Source organism: Haemaphysalis longicornis, unplaced genomic scaffold, assembly GCF_048455015.1.
Source record: "Haemaphysalis longicornis isolate Haplotype H1 unplaced genomic scaffold, Haemaphysalis longicornis Haplotype H1 scaffold_1, whole genome shotgun sequence".
Lineage (NCBI taxonomy): Eukaryota > Metazoa > Arthropoda > Arachnida > Ixodida > Ixodidae > Haemaphysalis > Haemaphysalis longicornis.
In genome coordinates this window covers 333,286,728-333,313,230 of record NW_027526203.1, presented here as the reverse complement: position 1 = coordinate 333,313,230, position 26,503 = coordinate 333,286,728, and the positions used below count along the sequence as shown (strand labels likewise).

The 26,503-nt window shown below is 49.8% G+C and overlaps 3 protein-coding genes and 1 pseudogene across 3 annotated transcripts; 3 read left to right on the top strand and 1 right to left on the bottom strand.

Annotated features, from left to right (window-relative positions):
* Positions 1 to 2,520: 2,520 nt before the first annotated feature.
* LOC144159694 (uncharacterized) lies at positions 2,521 to 12,779 on the top strand (annotated as a pseudogene).
* A 7,172-nt stretch (positions 12,780 to 19,951) lies between these two features.
* On the top strand, positions 19,952 to 21,259 carry LOC144152546 (uncharacterized). The gene is made up of 3 exons (XM_077683845.1): positions 19,952 to 20,318; positions 20,523 to 20,622; positions 21,095 to 21,259. Exons 1-3 carry the CDS (start codon positions 20,087 to 20,089, stop codon positions 21,117 to 21,119), a joined length of 357 nt encoding a protein of 118 aa, XP_077539971.1. The 5' UTR covers positions 19,952 to 20,086; the 3' UTR covers positions 21,120 to 21,259.
* LOC144159692 (uncharacterized) lies at positions 21,123 to 22,588 on the top strand (the record flags this gene model as incomplete). Its single annotated transcript, XM_077691342.1, has 4 exons — positions 21,123 to 21,146; positions 21,207 to 21,315; positions 21,442 to 21,769; positions 21,823 to 22,588. Coding segments are annotated over 4 exons (1,161 nt in total), but the record flags the coding sequence as incomplete, so codon positions are not given.
* Positions 22,589 to 22,631: 43 nt separating this feature from the next.
* On the bottom strand, positions 22,632 to 25,312 carry LOC144152537 (uncharacterized). The gene is made up of 3 exons (XM_077683835.1): positions 24,858 to 25,312; positions 23,796 to 24,368; positions 22,632 to 23,685 (listed from the first exon to the last, which is right to left on the bottom strand). Exons 1-3 carry the CDS (start codon positions 25,167 to 25,169, stop codon positions 22,777 to 22,779), a joined length of 1,794 nt encoding a protein of 597 aa, XP_077539961.1. The 5' UTR covers positions 25,170 to 25,312; the 3' UTR covers positions 22,632 to 22,776.
* Positions 25,313 to 26,503: the final 1,191 nt, after the last annotated feature.

The following is a 26,503-nucleotide window of genomic DNA, read 5'->3' as shown; positions in this document are numbered from 1 at the left end:
TTTGCCGTTTAGTGAAGACGGCCGCGTTTGGAAAGGTCTAGACTGCTTCCCGTTTGGGCCCTTCGGCGTAAGGTCTGCACACGGGAGAAAAAGGGAGCCACGGGGACGCGGGGCAACTTGTAAACGATTCCGGGGAAAACGGGCGCCGTTCGAGACAGACTAGCGCGAAGGGGCTTGCCCAACCAACAGCAGACCAAGGAGATCGACAAACCAGTACATGCAGACCTTCGCTGGGTGTCAGCCACACAGGCAGATGTCAGTTACACGCGCCGGCTGAGCCGGAACGCAGCTCGTCGATAGCTGTGAACCTTCGGCCCCGGATTAAAAACTATCAGCGCGCGGTAGCAGTTCCCCCGAATCCCGATGAGCAACAGCCGCGCAGGAAACAGCTAGCACTCGACGCAAACTCCCCACCAGACCTCGGCAACCGCAGCTAACACCCTTCTTTCTCCACGGGTGCCCGAGACCGATCTCTCTTTAAATTGTGTTTTCTTTTCGCATCTTTGTGAACTTACACCGGGTCTGGCGTGTGTTATATTTTTTTTCTTTTTGTATCCCGACATTCACCCGCGTCACTTACTACTGCTGCATATGATCAGCTTTATTTTACTCTGTAGCTGTTTTGATGTTCACATTGTTTCATTTTCTCTATACCGAGGAGATGCGAAGACTTTGTGCGTGCATTGGACAGCTGCTGAGTTATGACTTGGTTCTTTTAGTAAGCATTGGTCACTTGGTTTTCGTTATTTTTGGTTAGATAAAAAGTACTTGTTCCATTCGTTCATTAGTTTGTTATCTTGTGTATGTTGCCTCGCGTCGACCATAACTCTAGTTATTGCATCGGACCCTCATTTCTGAAGGGCACGCCATAGGGAGTTGCTCCTCCCGAATTCTTGCCGAATTCTTCTGCATTAACCCCAGGTAACAAGGATATGGGGTTATCCTTGGTTACATAGGTATCATTAAAACTTTAATCTCCGTTGTGTAGAATGTCTCCAAACAATCTTGCTGAGGGCAGCGTTTTCTAAATTCAACATTCGTATTGTGAATTGTTGGGGCAAACGTCGGGGCCGGGATTCCTTTTCCAAACAGCAAATGGCGAAAAGCAGAACGAAAGCAGGGACCAAGGTCAAATATCCGAAGTCCCGTAATTCTTACTGGATAACTTTTCAAGAACTTTTCATTCGTACTATGAAATCGGGAACAGAACTTGGCAGTTTCTGGTAGCTGCATTTTGCATTATAATGTTCACAGGCTGGGGCAGAAGTGCATTGCGCGATACGATGCATGACGTATATGCCGAACACTCCGGTGGACAGAAAATGAGGCCAAACAGCGCTTCTCTGATCCAGGGTTTCGTATTAGAGTACGGAATTTCAGCGATCTTCGAGCGACAGCTGCTATATAGATATCTTTCCATAATTCTGCGGTACGTGGAAACAAGATATGGGGGTACACTTTTAGCCAAGTACTAAAAGCTCTTTTTATGGAAGACTAAGGGTCTTTGCCACAATCAATACTCTCTTTGGGGACTAAATGTGAGCGGACTAACAGTTAGTCCACCACCAGGTTGGTCTGTTCAGATACTCCCTAACTTGCGCTGCTGAGCACGAGGTCGCGGGTTCGATTCCCGGCCGCGGCGGCCGCTTTTCTGATGGAGGCGAAAAGCAAAAACGCCCGTGTGTACGAGATTTCGGCGCACGATAAAGATCCCCAGGTGGTCAAAATTAATCCGGAGCCCTCCACTACGGCGCGCCTCATCGCCTGCGTTGCGTCGGCGCGTTAAAACCCCACAATCAATCAATCAATCAAGATACTCCCTAACGACGAACTGCTGGAAGGGAGTCGCAGAAAAAAAACCAGCACAGGCAATGATCAAACCACTGACTCCCGCAACAGTACCAAGAGATCTATACGCTGCCACTAGGTCACGCCCCGTTTTCTTTGTAGCAGTAACTTTGTTTACAAATATACATGCCGGGCCATATGCAGTGATTGCAGAGGTTTCATAGTACAGAATAGCATGGCTATGCGCACACCGAAAAATAACTGCGTTCAGGAACTGTGCACGCCAAGACAAGCGCCAGCATGTTTCGCCAAGGAACCGAAAACCAGTCGAAGGCAATGCCAGCAAAGCCGCATAGTGCTGTCGAAATTGATGTAAAAAGAATTCCAAATCGGCACTGGCGTCATTTGTTTACAATTGAACGGAATGGGGTAGGGGCAAGGAGATGGACATTGAGGTTGTGGAGAAAGTCGTTAATGGGCAGAGGTGACCTACTGTGCTTTCCCGCTCCCAGCCCTCAGATCAAGTCCCACCTCCTCTGCTGCTATACCTTAAACTCCTTCAGAGCTTGCGAGCCCCGCGCCAGTGAATCACGAAGCTCAGGGTCTGAATCAGGTCCTTCAAGGGCGGCCACTACCCACTGCGCCTTTTGTACAAAGTGCCTCCACGCCGTCCGCGGGCGTTCAGTACATTCAACCACGTCAACTGTCGCCCTCCATAGCGAGTGGAGACCCATGACATGGACGCAGTCACAGTCACAGAGGAGTGGGCACCCAGAGGCCGCCTCCAAGAACCTTAAGTTCATCCAGGTGAGCTTCCAGTGCGTGTTAAAGGATCACTGCAGTTCGTCCCAGAAATACCAGGACGTGTTGCACTCCACAAAAACATGCTCGGGGGTCTCCCGCCTTCCACACAGCAGGCAGATGGCCCCTCCAAGCAGGAAGAAACCCCGCTTGTCATGTCTTGCCTCAGTAGGTAGAACCCCTGTGTGCCAGCGGAAGAAGAAATCCTTCCGACCAGTAGGAATGGGAAGCTTCCGCACACGCCGGAGAACGTCACTTTTCGGGCGCCCTAGAGGTGTCGAGCGGTACGGGGTGTTTGAAGGATATGTTCCACAAAGTCCCAGTACAACTTCTTCGATTTCGCTGCGCACAGGTATTCCCAAGAGAAGAGTCCCTGCACGAGAGGCAGCGCTCCCGCCACTTCTCTATAAAAGCGAGTTGCACGGGCACCCTGTGTAATCTCCGCTGTTGTTACGGACCAAAGGGCTAAATGTAAGGAGCCTACGTTTTGGGCAGCCGCCTGGAGGAAACCGTCGCGACGATCACGGAAGAACACAAAGCACTGCACTGTGAGCTTCAGCTCCACGTTAACAAGCCCAAGACCACCCGGTTCTGGACGTTAGAAAATGTTAGTGCGGCGCATAGTCTTGTAGGTGAATCGCCAGAGAAATACCGTGAATGTCCTGTAAAACTTGGAAACTCTGACCCCGTACAAGATGGCCGGGTAAAACACGACATTGCAGAGATGTGCCCTTGAGAAGAAGGTGATGTGTCGCGCTCTCCAGTGCTCCGACTTCCTACCAGCGGCTTCAAGCTTCGACTTCCAGCATGGGGCCAAGGCGGTGCCGCAGTCCAGATTGACTCCGAGGTAGCAGGTGATGACCTCCCTCCATCGAACTCCGTAAGGTTGTTGTGGTTTGGTGAGCCATTCTCCTAGCCATTCTTCCTCTGGCTTGGTAGAATTGAGCTGAGCACCCGAAAAGCGACCGAATAATTGCTGTTTCGACAAGCATACAAACGCGACATCATCCGCGTAAGACAAGACCCTTAGTTATTCATCACCGATAACTAAGCCTTTGATTGACTTCGATGCCATTGCCATCCTGTAAAGTTGCTCTGTATATAATGCGAAGAGAATCGGGGACATGGGGCAGCCCTGCCGGATCGACCTTCCCACATCGATGGGGTTCCCCACCTCCCTGTTCGTGATTATGCTAGCAGTGATGTCGGTGTTGCCGATTTTTATCTACTCTACCATTGCATCGCATATCCCACATTGACTGAGGAGCATGAATAGGAAGGCGTGGTCTACTCCGTCAAATGCCTTTTTAAGGTCGAGTTGTAGGAAACCTAAGGGGTGAATGCCTCATTCTGCCACGCCACAGACAGTCCTTATGCGGCGTTAGTTGGCGTTGACGGGGCGACCCCTAAATCCGCATTCCTGGGGTGCTATTCCAGAAGGCCCGAGTTTGAGCGAAACTAGGGCAAGGCGGAGCTGCGGTGATAATAATAAGCTCATGATAATGTGTTTGGCCACCAGGGGGCTCAATAGTGTGTATGCACTCCACATGGGCTCCGTCTTTTCCAACAGTTTGTGGCGTAATTTCTACGTGTATCCCAGTGAAAATCACCACGACGTGTATCTAGAGGTCTCCGCTACTACGGGACACCTTTCTTCAGAAGATCGGGCCAGCGGCTGGCTCGCACAAGCCGCTTTTCTCATCCAAGGCGGGGCCGCCCCGCTAACCCTACTCAAGGCTTCGCCTCACCACGGCGGAACGGAAGCGGCGGCCTAGTCCCAGCCGGCTAGCACCTCCCCCCCCCCCCCCCCCCCCCCCCCTCCGCGCCCCCGGGCGCCGCCCAGACTCGCGGGTACCTTCCCCCGAGGACCACAGTCACAGCATGGAAGGCATCGAAGTGGAAGGTGAGCCCATCTCACCTCAAGAAATCACGAAGGAGGCCGGGTGGCTCGAGAGCCATCGCCGACGTGGCGCACGAGCCCTCACAGAGCTAAGCGCAACCTCGGAGTTCCAGCGCGAGCAAGATGATGCCGGCTCCCGCTCTGGGAACAGGATTTCACGTGCTCAGCAGCAGCTGCGCCGGCAGAAGCGGATGCCACGGCAGCCGCCCCTGCCCAAGGAACACATCAAGGTTGTGCTCCGACCGCGAACGGGGCTAGACGTTACCAAGGTTAGCAACGCGGGGTTACGTGACGGAGTGCTCCGCGCGACAGGCCTCAGATACGAGGAGGCATCGGAGGATCTTCTTCGCATCAACTCTATAAGAAACATCATTGTCGCCAGCACTCCCAGCGTACAGCGAGCAGAGAAATACATTGCCGTGCAAGAACTTCGACTCGGAGAGCAGAAGTACGAAGTCACCGCGTACGCAGCACCCCCTGAAGACACCGTAAAAGGGATTATTCATAATATCCCGGATTATGACACTGCAGAAGATATTACTAGAAGCCTCGTATGCCAGAAAAATCCCACCATCCTTCAAGCAAGGAGGATGGGCCGAACCAACTCGGCCATCATTATTTTTGAAGGCAACACGGTACCATACTACATTTACTACCGCGGAGCCGAATACAGGTGCTTCTTACACAAGAAGAGACACGAAGTATGTGATGCTTGCGGCAGGCTTGGACACCGCGCCGATGTCCCGCCCCAGAAAACAAGATTTGCAAGAGCTGCGGCACCAAGGCCCCAACAGAAGATCACGATTGTGAACTAAAGTGCGCGCTCTGTGGCCGCGATCACCCGACCGGCGACAAAAAGTGCCCACTTCGTTTCTGCACCCCCTACCTTCTCAAGAAGCGTAAATGGGAGAAGAGACAACGACAAGAAAACTACAGAAGACAGGAAGACGACTTACGTAACACTACACTGAAGTCACCCAGCTTCAAGCAAGACGGCAACACCAACACGCGTGATCGCTCGAGCTCCTTCCCACGCCTCTCTTGTCAAGACCGACAAAGCAGAAGCGACACCTTAGCAGCCGACCAATCTACCGGAAGCCAACGTCGGTCAAGATCAAAGTCGCGGCGCCGCAGCCCCAGCACTCAGGGTGCAAGACGCAAGTCCAGATCCAAGTCCCGAAATGTACGGCATTCACAAGGCAGCGATCAACAAAACAAGGTGAGCTGGGCTAGTGCGGTCTCCCACAGCAAAGCTCTGCCGAATAACATAGAAACGGAGGACAGAATTAGCCCAGGGAGGGCAGAACAGGAATCCGAAATTGTAAAAATCAAACAGATGCTGGAACTCGTTCTTGCAGAAAACAAATTGCTGAAATCAGAGTTATCCAAGCTCAAGGGCGCGAGCGATGGCACGACACCATCCTCGTCCAAATCAGTCCCTCCCTCTTGCAACTCTGGGAAGGTAGCAGGCAAAACTGGGCCCCCCAAGAAGCCATTGGGGGCAACAGAACCACCGCAAATTCCGATCCTTGATAATTCGTCTAGCGATGAGATGGAAGAATCGAAGTCAGATTCTCCTCCATCGAAACGCAGAGCGAAGGAATTAGCTTCAGATCAAAGCCATGCCCCGTCGGGTGGAAATAAATACGTTAATGAAGGAACGCTCCTCCAATTCGGTGAGAAGCTTACCGAGACAATTAGCGCCACGCTTGGCGCCAAGTTCGACGCCCTTGCCGCGAGTATTGGAACTCAAATCGCAGCGCTGAACGCCAGAGTAACAGCTCTAGAAGCCGCCATCCCGCGCCTCGGAGCTGGGCGGGAAGAGTGCGCGGGTCCCATTAAAGCCACCAAACCATATTCCCGACCCACATTGGTGGAAGGCACAAGAACTTCTCTTGAGTATGCATCGCCCATAGATTATGCAGCAGGGAAAGAGTAACGTGCTGGTCTTGTGGCAGTGGAACTGTCGGGGGTTCCAAAAGAAACGAGGTAACTTAGAACAATTTATTAAAACTACAGGTTCGGATGAAGCGCCGGACGTCATCTGTCTCCAGGAAACTGGCGTCCAAATAAAATTCTCAAACTATAAATCATTTTGCGATTTCGAAGAGGGCGCGTCGGGTGAATCTCCAAAAAAGAAACCAATAGTAGCCACTCTTGTGAGGCGGAACCTTCCGGCCGTGCGTCGCGACATCGGAGAGGACACGTCTGCGAACCACGTCCTTGTAGAATTAATCCCAGATAGAAAACACAGGGGAAGCAGCATTTTTGTACTAAACATTTACAGCTCCCCCTGAAGCAACCACAGATTCGCTAAGCTTTTTGTAAAGTGTTAGGCTTAGCTCGAGGGAGCACGATAATTATAGTAGGAGATTTTAACGCCCACCACACGGAGTGGGGATACAAGCGGGCCACGCCTAAGGGTAGGAACCTGTGGCTCGACGCGCACCAGGAAGGTTTTTCCCTGGTGACAGACTCGGCGCACCCCACACGAATGGGAAATAGTGTTAGCGATGATACGACTCCGGACCTTACGTTCACCAAAAACACACGCAAAGAAGCCACGTGGGTAAACACACACGAAAATTTAGGTAGTGACCATTATATCATCACTATCACAGTGGAGACTAGGATCACCAAGCACAATGGGAAACAACTTAGGATTGTTGACTGGGATACCTTTCGCAAGATCAGGGACGCCGAGCGTGTCTATGATATAAACGATGCCCCTCTTACAAGCGACATAGACGATATTCAAGAATGGGCAGAACAACTGCACAGAGATACTAAGCAAGCCACCAAGGATATCCCGGTAGAGGCGGATCTTTACCAGGCTGATGCTAAACTCCTACACATGTGGGAGGCCAAACAAGGCTTACAAAAAAGACTCCGAAAACAAAAATTAAATCGTAACTTACGACGACGTCTTGCTGCCCTCAATAGGGACATTGAAAAGTACGCCAATCAACTGATGCGGCAAAACTGATACAGTACATGCGACAGCGTGGAATCCCAGATTGGTCTTGCGAAAACTTGGAATCTTCTCCGCTGCCTCATTGACCCGGAAAGTAGCAAGACCACGCAAAGGCACAACTTGAGTATTCTGCTTCACAGATTTGAAGGTTCCGACAAAGAGCTAATTGAAACAATTCGACAGAAGTACATAGGGGACTGCTCCGCAGAAGTGCTCCCGCCATATTCAGGGACCGGGAACGAAACCATGGACCGCCCCCTCACGGTGCACGAAGTACGAGGTGCCATTCACAACCTGCGAACCCGCTCCGCCCCGGGTCCAGACGGCATTACAAATAAAATGCTACGGAATCTGGACAACAATTCTGTCGAGGCCTTAACCCGATACATGAACGTGTGCTGGGAACGGGGTCAAATCCCGGGCCAGTGGAAAACCGCGAAGGTAGTCATGATTCCCAAATCAGGCAAAAAGCTCCAGATAGAAAATTTAAGACTTATATCTCTTACTTCATGTGCCGGGAAACTTATGGAACACGTGATCCTCAACAGAATTAACAAATACATGGAGGAAAACGGCCTATTTCCACACACAATGATCGGTTTTCGGCCTAAACTCTCAACACAAGACGTGATGATTCGACTTAAACATGACATCATAGACGGAGCGCATTGCTCACCACTAGACACCAGGGCTATACTGGGAATTGATCTCACGAAAGCATTTGACTGCGTAAGACACACGGCCATCCTCGAAAACCTAACCAAACTGGGTCTAGGCCGAAGGACGTACGATTACGTTAGCAACTTTTTTTCGGACCGCACGGCTACGCTCAGCGTAGGGGGTATTCAATCGGATACGCTGGAACTGGGGAGCAGGGGGACGCCGCAAGGCTCTGTCCTCTCTCCGTTCCTGTTCAACGTAGCCATGATTGGCCTCCCCGAACTCCTGGATAACATTCACGGCTTGCAATACAGCCTGTATGCAGATGACGTCACGCTGTGGGTTCCGGGTGGAAGTGACGGACAGATACAAGACACACTACAAAGGGCAATAGAGGTAATAGAAACTTACGTGATCCCTCGTGGCCTGAACTGCTCTCCAGAGAAATCAGCGCTTCTACTCTATCGCCCGACTAGCAGGAGACGCCGGACAGACTCAGTACCTCCGGACATCCAGCTCTTTACATGCGGAGGCCAACGCATCCCGACAGTTTCAAGTATCCGAGTCCTGGGCTTCCGCATCCAGGCCAACGGACACAATTCAGAGACCATACTCGCTCTCGAAAAGAGCGTACACCAAACAACTCGCCTGATCTCACGAATAGCCAATCGACACCACGGGATGAAAGAACACAACCTCGTGAGATTGGTACAAGCCTTCGTCATTAGTAGAGTAACATATGTCGCCCCATTCCTGCACCTGAAACGCGATGAAGAAGCCAAGCTAAATGCTATGATAAGGCGGGCTTATAAACAGGCCATAGGGATCCCGTTAACAGCCCCAACCGCACGGTTCGAGGCACTCGGGCTTCACAATACCCTCAGCGAGATTATCGAAGCTCAAAGGCTGTCACAGCGGGAGCGACTTATCCCGAGTCTAACCGGCAGACATATCCTCAAATCACTTGGCATTTTTCCTGCAGGGATACCCCGAGCCAAAATAGACCTACCACCGGAAATAGGGGATCGCATGCACATACCACCGCTACCGAAAAACATGCACCCGTACATAACCAAGAGCGGCGACAGGCCAGGGCCAAAGCCCTACACAAAAGATATGAAAAATCAGAGGACGTGGTATACGTAGACGCCGCTGATTACATTGCTCGCGACGCCATGGCCCTCGCAGTGGTCAATTTCCGTGGGGATTCAATTGCCTCATGCTCGGTCCTCACGACAGACACAGAGGTGGGTGAAGAGGCGGCCATCGCCCTGGCGATGACAGCTTCTCCAAAAATTAAATTCATTGTTAGCGACTCTAAGTCGGCTATTTTAAATTATTCAAGAGGCCGAATTTCACCCGAGGCGTCCCAAATCCTAAAATCTCGATCCCATGACGAGCGCAACGGAAAGATATACTTGATATGGGCACCGGCCCACTCGGGCCTGGCCGGAAACGAGTGTGCGCACGATGCGGCTCGAGGCTTTACCGACCGAGCTGGCGTCGACACTTCTGACCCAGACGCTCACTCGCTCCGCTGGACGGGCACAGACAGGCTTGTGTCTTACAGGGAGCTGACTACTCATTACCGGCTTGAACGAGCCCGCTACCCACCCGCTCATCCATCCCTCAGTAAAAGGCAATCTGTGGTTTGGCGGCTTCTTCAGACGAACTCGTACCCGAACCCCGTCGCGTATAGTCATTGTTATCCTGGACAGTTTTCAGATAAATGTCGGAGATGCAAGAAACGGGCCGATCTTGCACATATATTATGGGCATGTCCTCAGGCGACTCCTTAGAGCCGCAAAATTAGCAGTAATGAGCAGTGGCAGACCGTACTGCTCAGCTCAGACCCGGCGAATCAAGTCTGGGCCGTCCAGTTAGCCGAAGACGCTGCTAGGACCCAAGGGCTCCTGGCCGACGCCTAGGGTGGAGGTCTAGCTCTCCTCCACAAACTGGACAAATAAAAGTTATTTCTCTCTCTCTCATGATAATGTTTCGGGGCAGGGTTAAAACGCTTTAAAAATGCGATTCATGCTATTTGCCGATTACGGAGGTGACGTAATCGGTCCAGGACAGCGCGCTCCAGAGCGTGGCACATCTTTCAGAGCGTTCTCTGGTTCCACCGCTGCACTGGTGGCTACTGGGTGCAAGCAAATCCAACTTTATTTTATTCTACTCTTACTCTATTAATGTGTATTTCTCTACAAAGTTCATTTTATTTTGTATACCAGGCGTTCATATGAGCTTTTTGTTTGAAACTTATCGTCCTAAGAAGCAGTTTCTGCCGTCGGTGGCAGAAAGTGCAATCACGTGACTATGATGGCAAAAAAAGAAAGCGGGTGATTGAAGCGCGCCCCATTCAAAAGAGTTGCTGCTCGTATTACGTTATCGAAACCCTCCGCTTTCCGACACAAAATTTCCTCGGCGCGGTCAAGTGTGCTTACGTGCTTTTAAGGCGAAAGCCTGGCGATACGTCTTAGCAACTTCTTTTCTGATATATTGTACTTGCGCCTTTTTCCTCGCTTTCGTTTCTATCCCTTTTGGCCCGGATTGCTTGAAACGGCTTCTCTTCTGCTATTACGTGTTTGCGTCAGTTTCATTTATTTTATTTGTTCGTCTTAGTGTGCAAGCAGACTCGAACACGCCACACCCTCCCTAGAATCGGGGATCTGCAAGGGTGGTGTGCAGCTGTCCTACTCCAGTGACATCACGTTCAGGCTTGACTCTGCACGCACTATTCTACAACTGTTACTTTTCAAATTCACAGAGTTATGAATTTTGCGAACCGGGCATGTTAGTTCTTCAAGGCTCCCAATTGCCGGCCAATCACCCAAGTCGCCATCTGTTACGATGGAAGGAATAGCAGCAAGGACAAGAACCTTTCAGATTTGTTTGCTTTATTTTATTTTTTATTTATGTATTTCATTTACTGTATTTTATTTTTTTATTCAAAGAAGGTCTCCACAGTCGTTTTTTTTTATAGAGTTTAATCCCCTCATTACACTCTCTTCTTTTGTGTCGTTCTCACTCCCGCTTACACTCCCTCTGGCGTCACGCGGTTACTTTCATTGTTAGCTCTCCCCTTTACTCGCTTTCTATGCTCTGCTTCCTGCCATACGACGGTGACACTGAACAAAATACGTTGAAATGTGTAAAGATCGCCTCTGACAATAGCCACGTGCCGTTGATTGTATTGTGCCACGATAATGAACAGATGGAACAGGCCATCAAGCTATCAGGGTATGCGCCGTACCAGCATAAACCCCGTGGAAAAGGAAGGTAGGATTAGGTCATATCCAGACGCGAGGACATGCCCCAGAAATGTGTCAGGGGAAGAAGATGAACCCCATAAGTTGCATGCGCGAGAAACGAGCTGGGTTATCTCAACGCTCAAACCTGCGTTCCTATCGGCTTCACCCCTGCGATTAAACCGCCTCAACCGGCTATCGGTGCGTCTACTGTCTCCCTAACAGTTATGTAATACAAGCTGTCCTGCTAGTAACCTTTTCACAAGAAATGCGCGCCACGCAACCCCTCGAGGGAGTCTGTCTGCCGCGCTGGTGATAATCAAAACGCACAGTCATGCAGCGCTTCCTTCGAAACTGTTTTGCGACCAGACGTCAACTTAAGCACACGCTCCGGCTGCAGACGGATAGACGCGCGGTAGGAACCTGCAGAAGCCATGTCCGCCAAATCAACTAAAAGAAAGGCGAGGTCTTGGAAACACGTCTCCATTGATCGCATTGCGCACACACCGGGTGACGGTCGACTGGTGGCGGTCAATGGTGCGGTCGCCACCAACGCTTCTGTAGAAGCTGCCCGTCGTGTAAAACCCTAGCGCACACTACACTTTCTCCTCGGCGGTTATGGAGCGAAAGCCGCCTCTAAGTCGTCGCAAACGGGGGTCGGTCGCCAGACGACTGCAGAACCAATGCACAGCACTTTTTGAGAGTTAAAAGCGAGCTCGAAATTTTTCCTTCGTTTAAAATACCTGTCGGGTTAGAAATATGTCTGCTACGGCGACCATAAAAATAAACCACACCGCAGCAGCGGCAACCACGGGCGTCCCGAGTTCAGCTCGGCCATGGAAAACCATGCCCGAGTTTCCTCCGAGTTCTAATGGCAGTCAAACACAGCCTGCCCATTCGTGGGCGCGGTGTAACAACCGAAGCCACACCCACCCATGGTGTCCACATTGTGTGGGCGTAGCGTCGTAAACACAAAGTCGACATTTGATGGTCGCTAGCAGTGACAAGAACTTAGCATAAAACAAAAATGAAGTCCCCGGACCACCGTTAGCCAATGGTGCCACAGTCGCGGGCGCGTTCGGTCCGAACTGGAGTTCACGAGCCGATAGGAGAGGCCAATACGACACGACTTTACCACGGGAGCTTTCTTTATGCACCGTGAAACACAATCTTTGACAAATGACACAACTTCAACGTCTAAAACACACTCGCCAATGCTCAAACACGCTCTTGACACGGGACGATTTCTGATAAGCGCCCGCTGTGCACACTCAAGCAAGCCGTAAACAAACGCCGTATTTGATGGTCGGGAGCAGGGCGCGTTCCGTTCGCTACAGTGGACCCCTTTGATTACTTGGTTTGTGCTTGCGCAGAGCTGCACTGGGTCTACCCTCAAGCCACGTAGAAACATAATTCAGTGGAAGAACAGAACAGCGAGAAAAATGGACCGCCCCGCGCCGGGCGTGGCCAACAGCCTGGCTGGGGATTTCAAAGTAGCAGTGAGGTTATCTACTTCATGCTAGGGAATGAGTATTGCCGATCGATTTCAAATGGTGCTGCATGCGGGAGATAACACAAGCCGTACTTTATCTACGTAAGCGGCCCCAATACACCGCGCTGAATATGCCAGGCGTTCTGCGAGCGATTCCGGCGGTTTCGCTCGAAGTGAATGGTTTTTTAGGGGGCAGGGGGTGTAGGGACCAAATTACTGCTGCGCATTGAAGGTAGAAGCAGCTTTGTATTTTTGATGTTTTCGAAGACCAACGCCAAAACAGGGCTGATATTCTCGCGGAATACATGGTAGAATTCTGATCCAGACGGAAGCGTCAGTAGAAAATGTGTATTGAAGTGTACAGCGTGCAGTGCTGTGCTCAAACCGACAGTTTCAGTGCAACTGTCCGAATTTTTATCCGCGCATGCGAACATGACCGTGATTTGCTCTTTGCGCTTTGCTAGCGGTAGGGACCATTTCTCAGTTCGATTCTAAGTAGAGCCTCACAGCCATAGTTTTTTGTCGTAAAGAACAATCAACTCGTCGCCTAGTTGAGACAGGTGGCTGGGTGATTCGACGACTCATTTATTTCCACACAAATTAGCGCAAAGTATATTCTTATTTTTCGCTGCGTGTGTTAAGTGGTCTAGGTAAAGCGGTCGCCTGTGAAAGCGGTCGTCTATGCGAGTGTATGGATAGGGAAACGGACCGTATTTTTCTGTATAGGCGAAACCAAATTCGGTGTTGCTTAGCCTGAATTATTAGATGCGGCGCATCTCTTGCTCTGAGGCATGTCCCTCCTGCGTCGGCGTCGGCGGCGTCCGCACGCCACCTGCGCATGCGCGACTCTCCTCCGCTCTTCTCTCCGACAGCTGTGCGCAACACTCTCACTCCGTCTCATTATCATAAACAACAGCTGCGTGCGCGCGCTTCGCTCGCTTCGCTCCGCTCCCGTCGCGCAAGTGCGCGCATGCCCGACTCTCCTCCGCTGTCTTCTCTCCTTCAGGCGCTGTGACTATAAAGGGGGTAGCGCGCTGCGGCGGTTCAGTCAGCGCTCGCTCTCGTTCGACTTCGCGTCACTTTGCTTGACGACTGCGTGCTTGACTCGATTATTCCGATGAAGACGTGATGGAAGCGACGGTCCCTTCAGCGAGTGATGTGACACAACCCAATACCAGCATCACTCCAAACGCTAAAGTAAAATTACGCCCATCTTCCCGCGCACGAGAACACCCGCATGTGATGGAATGCATCATACGCGTTCACAACACGTTTCACCCGATTTAGAGAATCAACCCAATGGAAACGCCAATTGAACCCCCCGATGCGTCGCATCACATCAGGGTTCCCTTGCGGGAGATGGGCGTAATTTTTTTTAAGTTAGCGTTGCTAGACGATCGGGACTGGGAAATGCAGCCGGATTTTGCAGCAGTTGCAGCATTGTCATAGCTTTGGAGCACAAGGCAATTATGTACTGAGTGTAAAAGATAACTTTAAGACGCTAGCTGCAGCGATAATTTTTAATTTGCAGTTGTCATCAGTAACTAATGCGTTTTTCTCGTTTGTTAAATATATACATATTCATTGGGCTCTGGGATCAACGTTAGCTGTTGTCACTAATATTTGTGTTATTGTTGACGCGCTTGAAATATTTCATTGGCCGTTCTTAACTCGCGCATCGTATGCAACACAGCGTATTAACATAGCCTCACCGAGAAGCGTTTTTGTATTGCGTTTCGCCACTCCTTGCCATTACCTGCCGCTCGATTAACCCTTCTCTCTCGTAGCACCATGTAAAGGACCCACGGACTGCAATGACTTGTGTTTTGGAAATCTAAAACTGTCCACAGACATGCGCGCGAAATGGCAACGACGACCCCATTACAGGACATTAACCATGCATGCAGCAAAGAGATTAAATGTTGCGCTTCGACTTCCCGTTTCTCCTCATAGATCAACGGGGACGAACATTTAGTCCGCATTTGTGCACACGACACACAATTTGCCACAGTCACTCAACTTGAAGATGAACAGTTGCCCGCGAAGGCTAACGGCCGTATTTTTAGTCCCTATTTGGCTCCCTTTTGCCTAAGAGTCCATACAGATTGAAAGTTTTTGCGGCGCCGACGACTGGGTAGGGTGGACGTTATAGCGATGGTCTTGCAGAGAGAGCTTCGTGTTAAACAAATATCTAAGATACAGCGAGGTCACCAGAGGATGGTAATAACGTGAGAGTTGTTGCTCTTGTATTTCCTACGTGAAGCAAACATATACGCAAAAGGCAAGATTGGTGCCAGTCGAGTAGGCTGATAAAAAATACGTAATGAATAGATTTTGTTGTTGTTGTTGGTGCTGTTGATGATGATGTTGTTGTTGTTGTTGATTGTGATGTTGCTGTTGTTGTTGTTGCTGCTGCTGCTGCTGCTGCTGCTGCTGCTGTTGTTGTTGTTGTTGTTGCTGCTGCTGCGGTTGATGTTGATGGTATTGCTGCTGCTGCTGCTGCTGCTGCTGCTGCTGTTGTTGTGGTTGGTGGTGGTGGCGTTGGGGTTGGTGCTGCTATTTCTGTTGATGGTGTTGTTGCTGTGGTTGTTGTGGTTGTTGTTATTGTTGTTGTTGTTGTGGTTGTTGTTGTTGTTGCTGCTGCTGCTGCTGCTGTTGTTGTTGTGTTGTTGTTGTTGTGGTTGTGGTTGTGGCACGTACAGCTTCTGGCTGACTTAAAATAAGATTCTCCATATTCCACCACATATATCAATATATGTATTTTTAAATACAAAGGGCTGAAATCTTCCTTTTCCGTATCAGGCTGCCCGTGATGATGGTCGAATTTCCCAAAGTGGAACCCTCCCGGAGACATGTCCGGCATATCCGGATGATCAATCCCCTAGCAACTTTATTTTATAGCGACATTGCTCATAGTTAACTGTTAACCTTTCAATCACCCCGCCTGCCCGTATTCGACATAATGACCCGAAGAAGTATAGTTGGGAGCCATACCTGCCGAGCAGAAAAGTTTTGAGAAACTGTCGCAGGGACGTTCTCCTTCCTTCGAGCCGTTTTTTTTTCCGGAATACAATTTAATCATCTAAATCAATGCTTTTATTTTGTGTTTTGCGCATGACAACAAATAATGCTACTCGTCCCCGCGTGCATACTATTGCACCTAGAACTACATTAGGATTGCTGCAGTAGGGCAAATACTTTCTCTATTTTACTTATTCTTAACTATATTTATTTTTGTTTTTGCGGGCCAGCAATGCTGTTGAGAACGAAGACAGAAAACTATTGCGGGGAAGCAGTCGTGGAACCGGCCACCCAGATGTCTTCGAGAAGGCCGCCCACTTCCCCTATCGGCGCCTACCGAGAAAAGCGTCCGGAAAGTGGCTGAATCATTAAGAGCAACGACGCTCTCAGGCAGCAGCAAGTTCACGCAGCCCGCTTGCTCCGCGCTAATTGCACCGCGAGAAGCGCCAGGTGTTCCTGTCTCTGCCCTGGCGCGCCTCACGCGCGGAGGGATGGAGATGGGAGGTACAGCTGGCGCGTTGCTGTCTCATGCACGGGAGACAGTCACGCAAGATCCAAAATTTTTGAAAGCACGAACGGAGATGCGTACAAGAGCAGAAGGGGTTGTCCGCATTGAGGCTTGCGGCGGGTCCGCCTAAAAGCCATTGTCCTCTATATGACGACGACTAAACACTTTCTCCCCTCGTGGCCCAAAGTCTGCGGCTCGTTTCAGTGCCCGCTGGCCGACTATTGTCTGCTAATGCGTAAGTATACCTACTTCACTTCTCTTGTTTTTGAGTTTTCCCGCTACAAGTAATCTACATTCACTCTATTACACCAACTAATGCGCTAAGTTAGCCAATTCTGCTTCTTGTGCAGATGCAGGTCGTTGCACGGTTGCTGCTCTTTCACGAACTTTTTATTCGTGTTTCGGTTTGTTTTGGGTTTTTGTTCTGTTTTTGTATTCATTGTGTGGGGGTGTTGTACAAAATGGACATTTCTTATGTTTTAAGTTGATTTTTATTAGGTTGTAGCTCTTTGTTTGTTTTTTTAATTTCCTCCAATCAATTATTTTAATTTACACTGTTTAATGTTTATATGTCTTAACTTCACCAACTGTGCATTTTTGTGTGATACGTGCGTTACCCTGAACTTGGTACTGTGCACACGGGGTACTCGCCAAAGGGGGCTCGCGCATTACCGTTTGAGAAGCTCGCACTTCGGAGATCTAAGGCAAATGCCGGGGTTCAGTTTCACCACAATTCACTTGAGTGACCAATCCATGCCACCAACAAAGCAAATTGTAGGAATGACAGCTGCAAACTCATAACTCATTTAACTGATACTCATATGACTCAAAAACGGGATCTTCGCGGTGACACTGAACAATGCAGAACGGTATTCTTGCGTTGCGTGATGCCACAGCGCTGATGGAACTTTTGAATGAAATCGTCGTCACTCAGTGAAATTTCATTGTTGGCTGCATGGATTGGTCAATAGAGTTATTTTTTTTTTGAAGCCGAGCAACAGAATTGTCTTTGAGTGTAAGATGCCTCAGAGGGAGATCTCTGACCTCCTGCCTTAAGACAGCAACTAATTTTGCCCACTTATCGTCCTGTGCGTGTCGATCATTGTGACAAAGTTGGATAAACCTATTTCCAGACGAACGCATCCTATTACTCATTCATGACTAACAGGTATGGAAGCAGTTTCACGCAGACATTGCATCCTTTGCTAATCGTTCTGTTATCCGCCAGACTCAGTATGCATTTTTGCAATGTGATATTCCATCATGGTTTAGTATGATGGAGCGACCACTGTTATTTACAAGTGTGACAGGCTCTCCTTGGTCAATCCTTGACTCATTATTCTGTATTTTGAGACAGTTTCGTTTATATATGCGGTGAATGCATTGTTTAATTTTGTTAGTGGCTTTGTTTTGCATCTCACAACCAAGAATGTATACTTTGCTGTGACATTTCAACACTGCTGTATTGCGTACTACCGTCTATAATGCTTGGACGATTCAAGGTATATGAAACGAATAAACACATTTGACCAAAAAGGATGCAATGATCATATTAATTAACAACTTTCGGACATAGGTTGGTTGCACTGAATTTTCCAGGAACGCATAGCTTCAGAAACGTAATACAGTCAAATCTCGATGCAACGAATTTCAAGGGACCGCTAAAAATAGTTCGTTATTTTGAATAATCGTTATCGTAAAAAATAAAAAAAAATGCGCGGTAAAAATTGTGAACGTAACAAAAGCATCCACCTACCTTTACTGGGAACACGCGCACAATCGCGTTAGCCTCTAACGCGGGTGTGGGTGCACGTTTATTTGAAGAAATCGGTGGTCTTTGCCTGACGTGTGTCACTCAACTGCTGCAAACGAATGATTCGAAGCTGTCCACGTTCATGTGCACTGCCTCGGTGGCATTGGTGCACCTGCTAAGAAAAGTGCGTATTTTTGCTACGCACTGCAAAACATCATCGTTAGACACGGCTTCTTCGCCTTGGCTTGTGGGTCCTGTCTCAGCGTCGTCGTCATCGCTCTCGGCGTCCTCGCCGTTGTTTCCGTCATATCGACGAACGGTGTTGACGATGTCTTCAGTCGTCACTTCAGCAGACGTGCATACTTCATCGCCGCAGTGCACGTAATCTTCAAAGGTCACTGCAGCGTCCACGGCGAGCTTTTCTGCGACTTCATCCCATGCATCGCATTTTTCACTGTCCGGCACCACGTGTTCGGCTTCAGGTGGCGTCCCAAGTAGGCCGGCCTTCCTCCAGCAGTTCTCGATGGTGGTCGCTGTCACGCTCCACCAGGCCCCGGTAATCATTTCCGCGGCCTGTCGCCCATTGATTGCGGTCGCGACCTTCATACCAAGGTTAATCAGGACTCGGTGAACGAGACGCCTCCGGTTATGAGCCTTCACACTCTTTATGACCCCCTAGTCCAGCGGCTGCAGCAGGGACGTACAGTTCGGAGGGAAGAACTCCAGCCGAACATTTGGGAGGCGAACGTTAAGAAGGTGTGCCGAACAGTTGTCCACGATAATGAGAATCTTTCTGCCCGCCCTCCTCATCTCATCGTCCACCTTGAGCAGCCATTCGGAAAACAGCTCTCGCGTCATCCACGCGCGTGAATTGGCTCGGTAATCCCACGGCAACGAGACCAAGTTTTTTATGCAGCGAGGCTTCTTGTATTTTCCGATGACCAAGGGCGTGAGCTTTTTAGTGCCTGTGGCATTGCAGCACAGCAGTACACAAACTTGGACTTTCGACTTCTTGCCGTCTTTGCAGCTGCTTCCCTTAAAATGCATGGTCTTGTCAGGAAGCGAGACCCCCCAAGCGCAGGCGATGGCGATGGAGCTAACGCGCATTAAGTACGTTGGTGTTGACAGTTGTACATGCCCACCATTAGGCGTCGTTCACACCAACAGGTGTAATTTTGTACACTCGGAATTCGTTTTAAAGTGTTGTTTTATATGAGGATGATAAAATTCGATACGTTATTCTGAAATAATCGGTGTTCTGAAATGCGTAGTAGTGAAATATTTTTACTTAGAAATCAATGGGTATTTGGCAGGGGATTTTCAAAATGTTCGTTAATCTGAAAAAAATCGTCAATCTGAGGTTCGCAATAACGGGATTTGACTGTAGCTCACCGCAGGGTTGCACAGCTAACAAACCCCATGAATGGTATTGGCGATCCTATTAGGCGCGAAGCACTTAGAGGCTCGGCTTGTCGTCGCAGCTCGTTTGGGGTCACGGTATCTAGCCACCCTAGTAACGCGTAACGCGCCCAAACGGGGGCTTCGAAAATATCCCCGCTTCGCATGGTCGGGATCGAACCTCGGTTCCTCGCGTTACAAAGCCGATGCCAATCCCATTGAGTCGCACAAGCCCGCGGTACTCATATGCAAAGTGTTCGGGGTGGTCTTTGCGCTGCGCCGTTACCGCGGAGGCTGCCGCTGCTAGGTCGCAAGTAAGTACACAATAAGAAAAAAATCAGGAAAAAATTATGAATTATTAATTTCCTCAAAATAATGTAAACCCAATCCAGTGCCTCTTATAGCAGGGTTGCACTGCCTCCGCGCTCCCAGGTGGCGGTGCCATCGTAGCGGCTCGGACGCCATTAGTGCGGTCGTCCCCGACTCGTCCGTACGTGCCCGTATCGGTTCTGGCCGCCGTAGCCATCAGTGTGCGGTGACATGGTGAATTGTGTTGTTTTTGGCTGCAACAGCCATACGAAAAAAAAGCCCGGCGACGAAAATGTCGCGGAGATCAAGTTTTTTTGCATCCCGAAGGCTATAAGCAGCCAGTGCAAGAAGACTGAAGAAATCACATCGCGAAGGAGAGCGGAGTGGCTGCGGCGCATCAACCGCAAAGACTTGAATCCTTCGGCGAACCATTACCGTGTCTGCAGTAGGCATTTTATTTCAGGTAAGTGTTCACAATCTGTACGAAGTAGCTCTAAATGTTAACATCCCGATATCAAAGTGGTTTTTAACCACGGGTGGAAGCAGTACGAGGCGACAGGCCCCGTACCTAGCGACCGTGTTGACAACTTGAGTGGAGCTTGCGAGGCTCGTAGTGCCTCGCAAACTCCGCCTCGCAAATTTAACAAGCACTCTACATGTTGTACAGGTCGCCCAGCATACGCTATGACCGAGGAAGACCCAGACTGGGCGCCGTCGCTGCATATGGGGCACGGGCCAGCGGCGAACGCCGATCGCTCTCTGTCCAGGTATGTCAGTGTTTCTGCTCAGCGTTGCGGCATATGCTAGGACAGTGTAAGCGATGAACTTAGTTTTATTACCCTGGTTTGAAGCTCTTTGTTGGATTCTTTTTACCCGTGAAATTTGCGATAACGCAGCTCACTGTATCCGCGGGACGGAAAATAAATGCGGGCGGGCACAGTGGGCTTTCTCGTCACCCTTTCGCGCAAGTAATCCGATCCGAGTACCCTCGCCAGCTTCCTCCCTGCGTCATTTTTTTTTTTTGCTACGCGTTATGGCTGGTTCATATTTCCCCTCTTGAATAAATGTTTCTTGACTCCCCAGAGCCCGCAACCAATCTGACACCTTGATTTAGACGTCATCGGAGAAGTTCCTCGTTCTTTTTTCAGGCTTCCTGGTAGAATTTCGCTAATGGTTAGCTATGTTCTGCATGCTTGAAAATCAATGTTTTAACTATGCAGCCAAAATGTGTGTCTACAGGTACAACAGGCAGCTGCAGAGGTAAAAAAAAAAGCAAGGTCCCCTTCAACCTGTAAGTGCACAGGCACACATGCCTGCAGATGATGTTACGAGCTCACCACAACCATGCCAGGAAGAGTGTACTACCCCTGCTGATGGAGAGACGCCAGTGCTGCACCAAGAGGGAGCTGCTGTTGCTGAAGGCCAGGGAGCACAAAGGCAGCAAGAGTGCAGTGTTGTCGGTATGTTTTTCGTGGCACCACATATTAGGTGTACTATGAGTTAGCTTAATATAAATCTTTGCTGTCAGTTCTGTATTCCAGTGAAGATTACGCAGTGAATTCAAAATTTTGCACTTTTTTTTCCAGAGAAAGCCAACTTTGGGCAAACAACTGACCTGACAATGCTCGACATCAAACTTCTTGAGGAAGAGAACTGCCGCCTCCTGGCTGAAGTTGTGGAAACGAAAAAGAAGCTGAGCACGCACATGCTGACCGAGGACTGCTTAAAAGAGAGACCAGACATGGTCCAATTTTATACAGGACTGCCCAGCTTTACCATCTTGTTTGCACTGTACACTCTTTTAGAAGTCAGCGTGTCCCACACCAGCCGCAATGCCCTCACAAAGTTTCAGGAGATGATCGTCTTCCTGATTCGCCTCCGGCTCAACGTGCCCCTCCAAGACTTAGCCTACAGGTACTTGATCTGTAACCTTGTTTGTTATGGTGTGCTAAAACTGTTACTTGCAGGTTCCATGTCTCCGAGGCCACGATATCAAGAGCGGTGAACAAGTGGCTGGACGTTGCCTTTGTGCGGCTGCGATATGCTGTCAAGTGGCCAGAGCGACACACCCTTCAGTCGACCATGCCAATGGCCTTCCGCAGAGCATTTGGGACCCAGGTGGCTGTGATCCTGGACTGTTTTGAAGTTTTTATAGAGCGCCCTTCGTCAATGCTACCACGTTCGCAGACTTGGTCCAAGTACAAAAATCACAACACCGTTAAGTTCCTGATTGGCATTGCACCCCAGGGGGTTACGACGTTTATTTCTTGTGGGTGGTGTGGCCGCACAAGTGATAAAGTCATAACTTTAAACTGCGGTGTGCTAGACAACCTGCTGCCAGGAGATATTGTGTTGGCGGACAGGGGGTTTACAGTGTCTGCAGAAGTTGGCATTCACTGTGCCAAATTGGTGATGCCTGCATTTACGAAAGGCAAACCGCAGCTTTCTGCTTACGAGGTAGAAAAGACCCGGAAAGTGGCAAATGTGCGCATACATGTGGAGAGGGTAATCGGCCTGCTGCGGAACAAGTACCGCATTCTGAAACACACGCTGCCTGTGGAGGTGCTCAGTTGTGATCCTGATGGTCCCACTGTGCTTGACAGAATTGTATTTGTTTGTGCAGCACTGGCAAATCTCAGCGACTCCCTGGTACCATTTGGCTGGTGAGCAGCACAGTACTTTCTGTAGTGCCATGTTTGCATTCATGCATACCTGAAGTTTTTTTTTTTCACAATTCAGCCAAGTTCAGTAGAAATCACTTTATTTACAATTTTTCGGCATCCAGTGCAGTACTTTTTGTCCTAGGTGCTTTAAGGCTGACACACACGAAGTGAAACACATATGTGCCGTTGCCACACCTGATTCACGCTTTATTTACAACGAAGTGAAACATATTTACACGTGTCGTTGCCACACCTGATTCACACTTTATTTACAACTTTCTGGCATTCACTGCAGTACCACTTTTTTGCTCTAGGTGCCCTTTTAAGGCCAACGCACGCAAAATGAAACCATTTATATTTACACGTGCCGTTGTCACAGCTGATCATTTTTCCAGACTCCGGCTGTTGGCAAAAACAGAATAAGCTGTCTGTTTTTTCTGCGTCTGATCCTGATGTGCCAGTGCAACCAGCCTCGGCTTCGCAACTGCGGTTACTGGTCCAATAATTAAAGCAGAGCTCTGGAAGAACAACACGTTCAAAGTAGAGCTGGCATCGCTGTGCCATTGCGCTGCTGAACTCTGAGTCATAATATACACGCAACATGACAAACTCTCTCACTGTCCACAGGACAAAGTCGCAGTACTTCCTTTGTGTAACAAACATTTGCAACTGTACTTGGTAGTAGTACGAGTGGTCTGTGCGCAGCCTCAGTTTTCCACCTGTCAAGGAAACACAGGCAGACTTGGACAAGGCTAGCTCTTTGACTGTTCCATTGCGTCCATTATAGGGGCACTTAACTTCTAGCACTCCCTCACCGCAGCAACTACAGGTTACGAGACCGTCAGGTGTGGCCGCTAGGAACGGCTTCTCTACTGAAATGTGTAGCCCAGCAGTTGCACATTGAAAATTTAAATGAATGCTGGCCGATGCAGCAGCATATGCCTGCCTGGCCGTTTCTTCATGCTCCTTGCCCCATGCAGTCTGCGGGGCCCAGAACTGTGTGTGTTCCGGGCTGCAAATCTTGTTCAACAGGGACATGGACGGGCTTGGTATTGACGTCCTGCACACCGCTTTTGCATTTGAGGCGGTGATTCGGCCTGCTCTGAATGTGAACCATTTTGTTGACTTTGCCTGGTCTTTTGTTTCCGCTTCAACCAGCCTTGCCACCTGCGAGTGTAAAGAAAATCATCCGCATATAAATAAAAGTTGCTTTCAGTGTGCACGAGTTTGTGTTTGTCACTCATAGGTTTACAGCACTTAAATCACAGTAAACATACCTCTGGCTCGATCACAAGTGCTTTCATGACCTCCATGCAGTGGTCCATCATGGCATCCTGGGTTTCAGGTACGTCGTCTTTGTGGAGATTAGTCAGCACTGCCTTTGGGAACTTGAGGGCCACTGGGGCAAACTCCGCAGCATATGGCTCCTCTAAAGAAAGGAGAGCAGGTCGACTGTCGCTCTTGTGGCACATGGATAGGAGCATCGACCACTCTTCTGGCGTTGTTTCTTCTATCGCTGCTTTCTGTTGACGCCTGCTTCGGTGGGTCTCCATTCCAGCATCCATCTGAATTTTTTTGGCCCGTGCTGAAGCGAAGCTTACTTGTGAACACCGTTTGCCTTCTAGGTGCTGCACATACGGTGGGAGCCAGCTATTCTCTTCATCAGTGCAGACTTTGCCATCACGGCGCCTCACAACAACTTCCACATAAAAAAGAACTGCAGCAATGTGGGAGCATGCCTCCCCAAGGCCTGCCATGCAGGTGCAGCGGGCAGCCAGCACTGCTCCATCTTCAGTAACCAGAAGCCATGGCTCCAGTGCATTCTCGTAAAACGCCTGCGAATGCCGCACCTGAAAAAAAAAAAAGGGGGTCCTTGAAAGCAGTGCTATCAAACCATTATATTTTCCTAAAACCGCGCACAGCCAATCGGTTGCGCAGCGAATGAGCGCGGGTTACTTTAGCCGCACACCTCCCCTGTTGTAAACACGGCACAACCAGTCGCTTTTCATTCGGCGCTTGCAGCACGCATTTGATGTTACGTTGCGAGTTCACTGCTGCGGTAACGGATGCGTCCCTGTCACGCTCGCGTTACTTTAGTAGCATTTGCAAACGCTTCTCCATCAATCACGTGAAGCAACTTTTCCAAGCTACGCAGTCGGCTACGGATCGCGTTAGTCGCCGCAGTGAAACATTTGCTGCCACTGTTGCGGGCGGGTTAGAACTCGGCACCACGTACTGTAGATCCAGTCACCGCTTTCGTCTGACAGCGTTTGCGAAAGGACTTAAGCGATCAACGATTTCCGTACGAAGGTTGCACGAAGAGAGTGCCGATAACTTACCTTGCCGAGAACGACGCGACGGCCGTCAGCAAGCACCTTGACGCACGGCTCCTGGACCCAACCACTAGTCAAATAATTGTGGCCTTCCATGCTCTTGTATGCTTTAAGTGCTTCCCGTGTCGCGAAACTGGTGGCATGTACGAGGTAGTCCTTTATGTCCGTGAACTCGACGCGGGGCAACAACGTCACATCCAACGCCGCGTCTCCAGCACCGTAGTCGTATGGGTCGACGCCACCACATTGTGCAACTTTCTCCAAGTAGCGACGCTTCTCTGCGCCACGAAGGTCGCGAGCGTAGGCGCTTAGCCGCATAATCTTCGTACACGCACAAAACAGTCATATATCGGGTTCGGTACCACACAACCACCTGTCGCCAAGCGCGGGGTGAAAAGATCGCTACGCGCCACCGACCGCAAACATGGCGCGCTGCTCCGGCGCCGGTAGCGCCTCCAACTGGATGACGTCAGGTGCAACCCTCCTATAGGCCTTTTCTTGGGCTGTGGCGCCCTCTCGTGACTACTTATGGTATGAACGGCAGGCTGATACTGAAACTAGTCAAGAGGTGGTGCCACAGCCCCTATAGCGAATCCCTGCGACGCGCTTGAGAGCTTTCATGTTCAGTGGAACTGCTCTAAGTTTGACCCTAACTTCCCCGCGACTTGGTTACCGCCGTCCCCATTGCCCGAGGGCGTTACGTATGTCAGTAGAAGATGGGGCGGAGCAAGCCCACACCGTTGAAAGGACGGCTGCAACGCTGCTGATAAGTGCGTTCTCTCTTTTCTACGAGCCTGGAGGGGCTTCGTAAGCACAACTATCACCAGAACGGAGTGTCACCGCGTCACTCATTTGCTCGTCCCAGCACATTCCTCTTCTAGTTTGGGCTCTGCTTTTGTTTCGGTTTTGTTTCAAGTGATGATCAAATGCTTTTGCTGCTGCATCTGAAACAAAGCCAGGCGATAGCCGATATGGCTTAAGTGATGTCTTTCAGCGCCCCCTCCCCCCCCCCCCCCCAAGAAAAAAGAATTCCCACACTGAGAAAGAGAGAAAAAACATCTTTAGCGAGATTTTAAAGTTATCTGATGGGCTCACACCAGTATATAGTGTACAGTGCTTGGGTACTTCATGGTCACCTAATCTAAGTACTGAACGCGCTTGCTGCCTACGTTTCTAAAAGCAGCCTAAAGTCTAAAGAAGTGCTACAGGAAGCCTTTAGCTTCGCACTCTACCGCCCGATGAGCTTAGAAGTTCACGTTTTCTTAACTTGAATAGAACTTTCTCCAGGTCAACCAGAGGGACTTCCAGAACTTCAACCCGTGTGCAAAATTGATTAGTACGGTAAAGGCTATGAGTAAAACTTCGTTAAATGATAAAAAATTAAAGCCGTTTCACTCAATGTGAAAGCGGTCGGAAGTGCAGAGCAGTGATTCGCCATAATAGGCTGTACCGCCGTTATCCGCTTACTGCTAACACCCCAGGCAATTCAAATCTCCCGCCTTCCCAGTGCTTGCGCGCCCCCTGCCTGAAACTGCGCCAGCGGGAGTTCTGTTCTCTTTGTGCTTTTCTCCCCGCACGTGCCGGCGTTTCACTGACACGTTTTGCGTTTACTATCGTAAAAACCAACCCAACGGGCGTCCTTAACTAAAGGA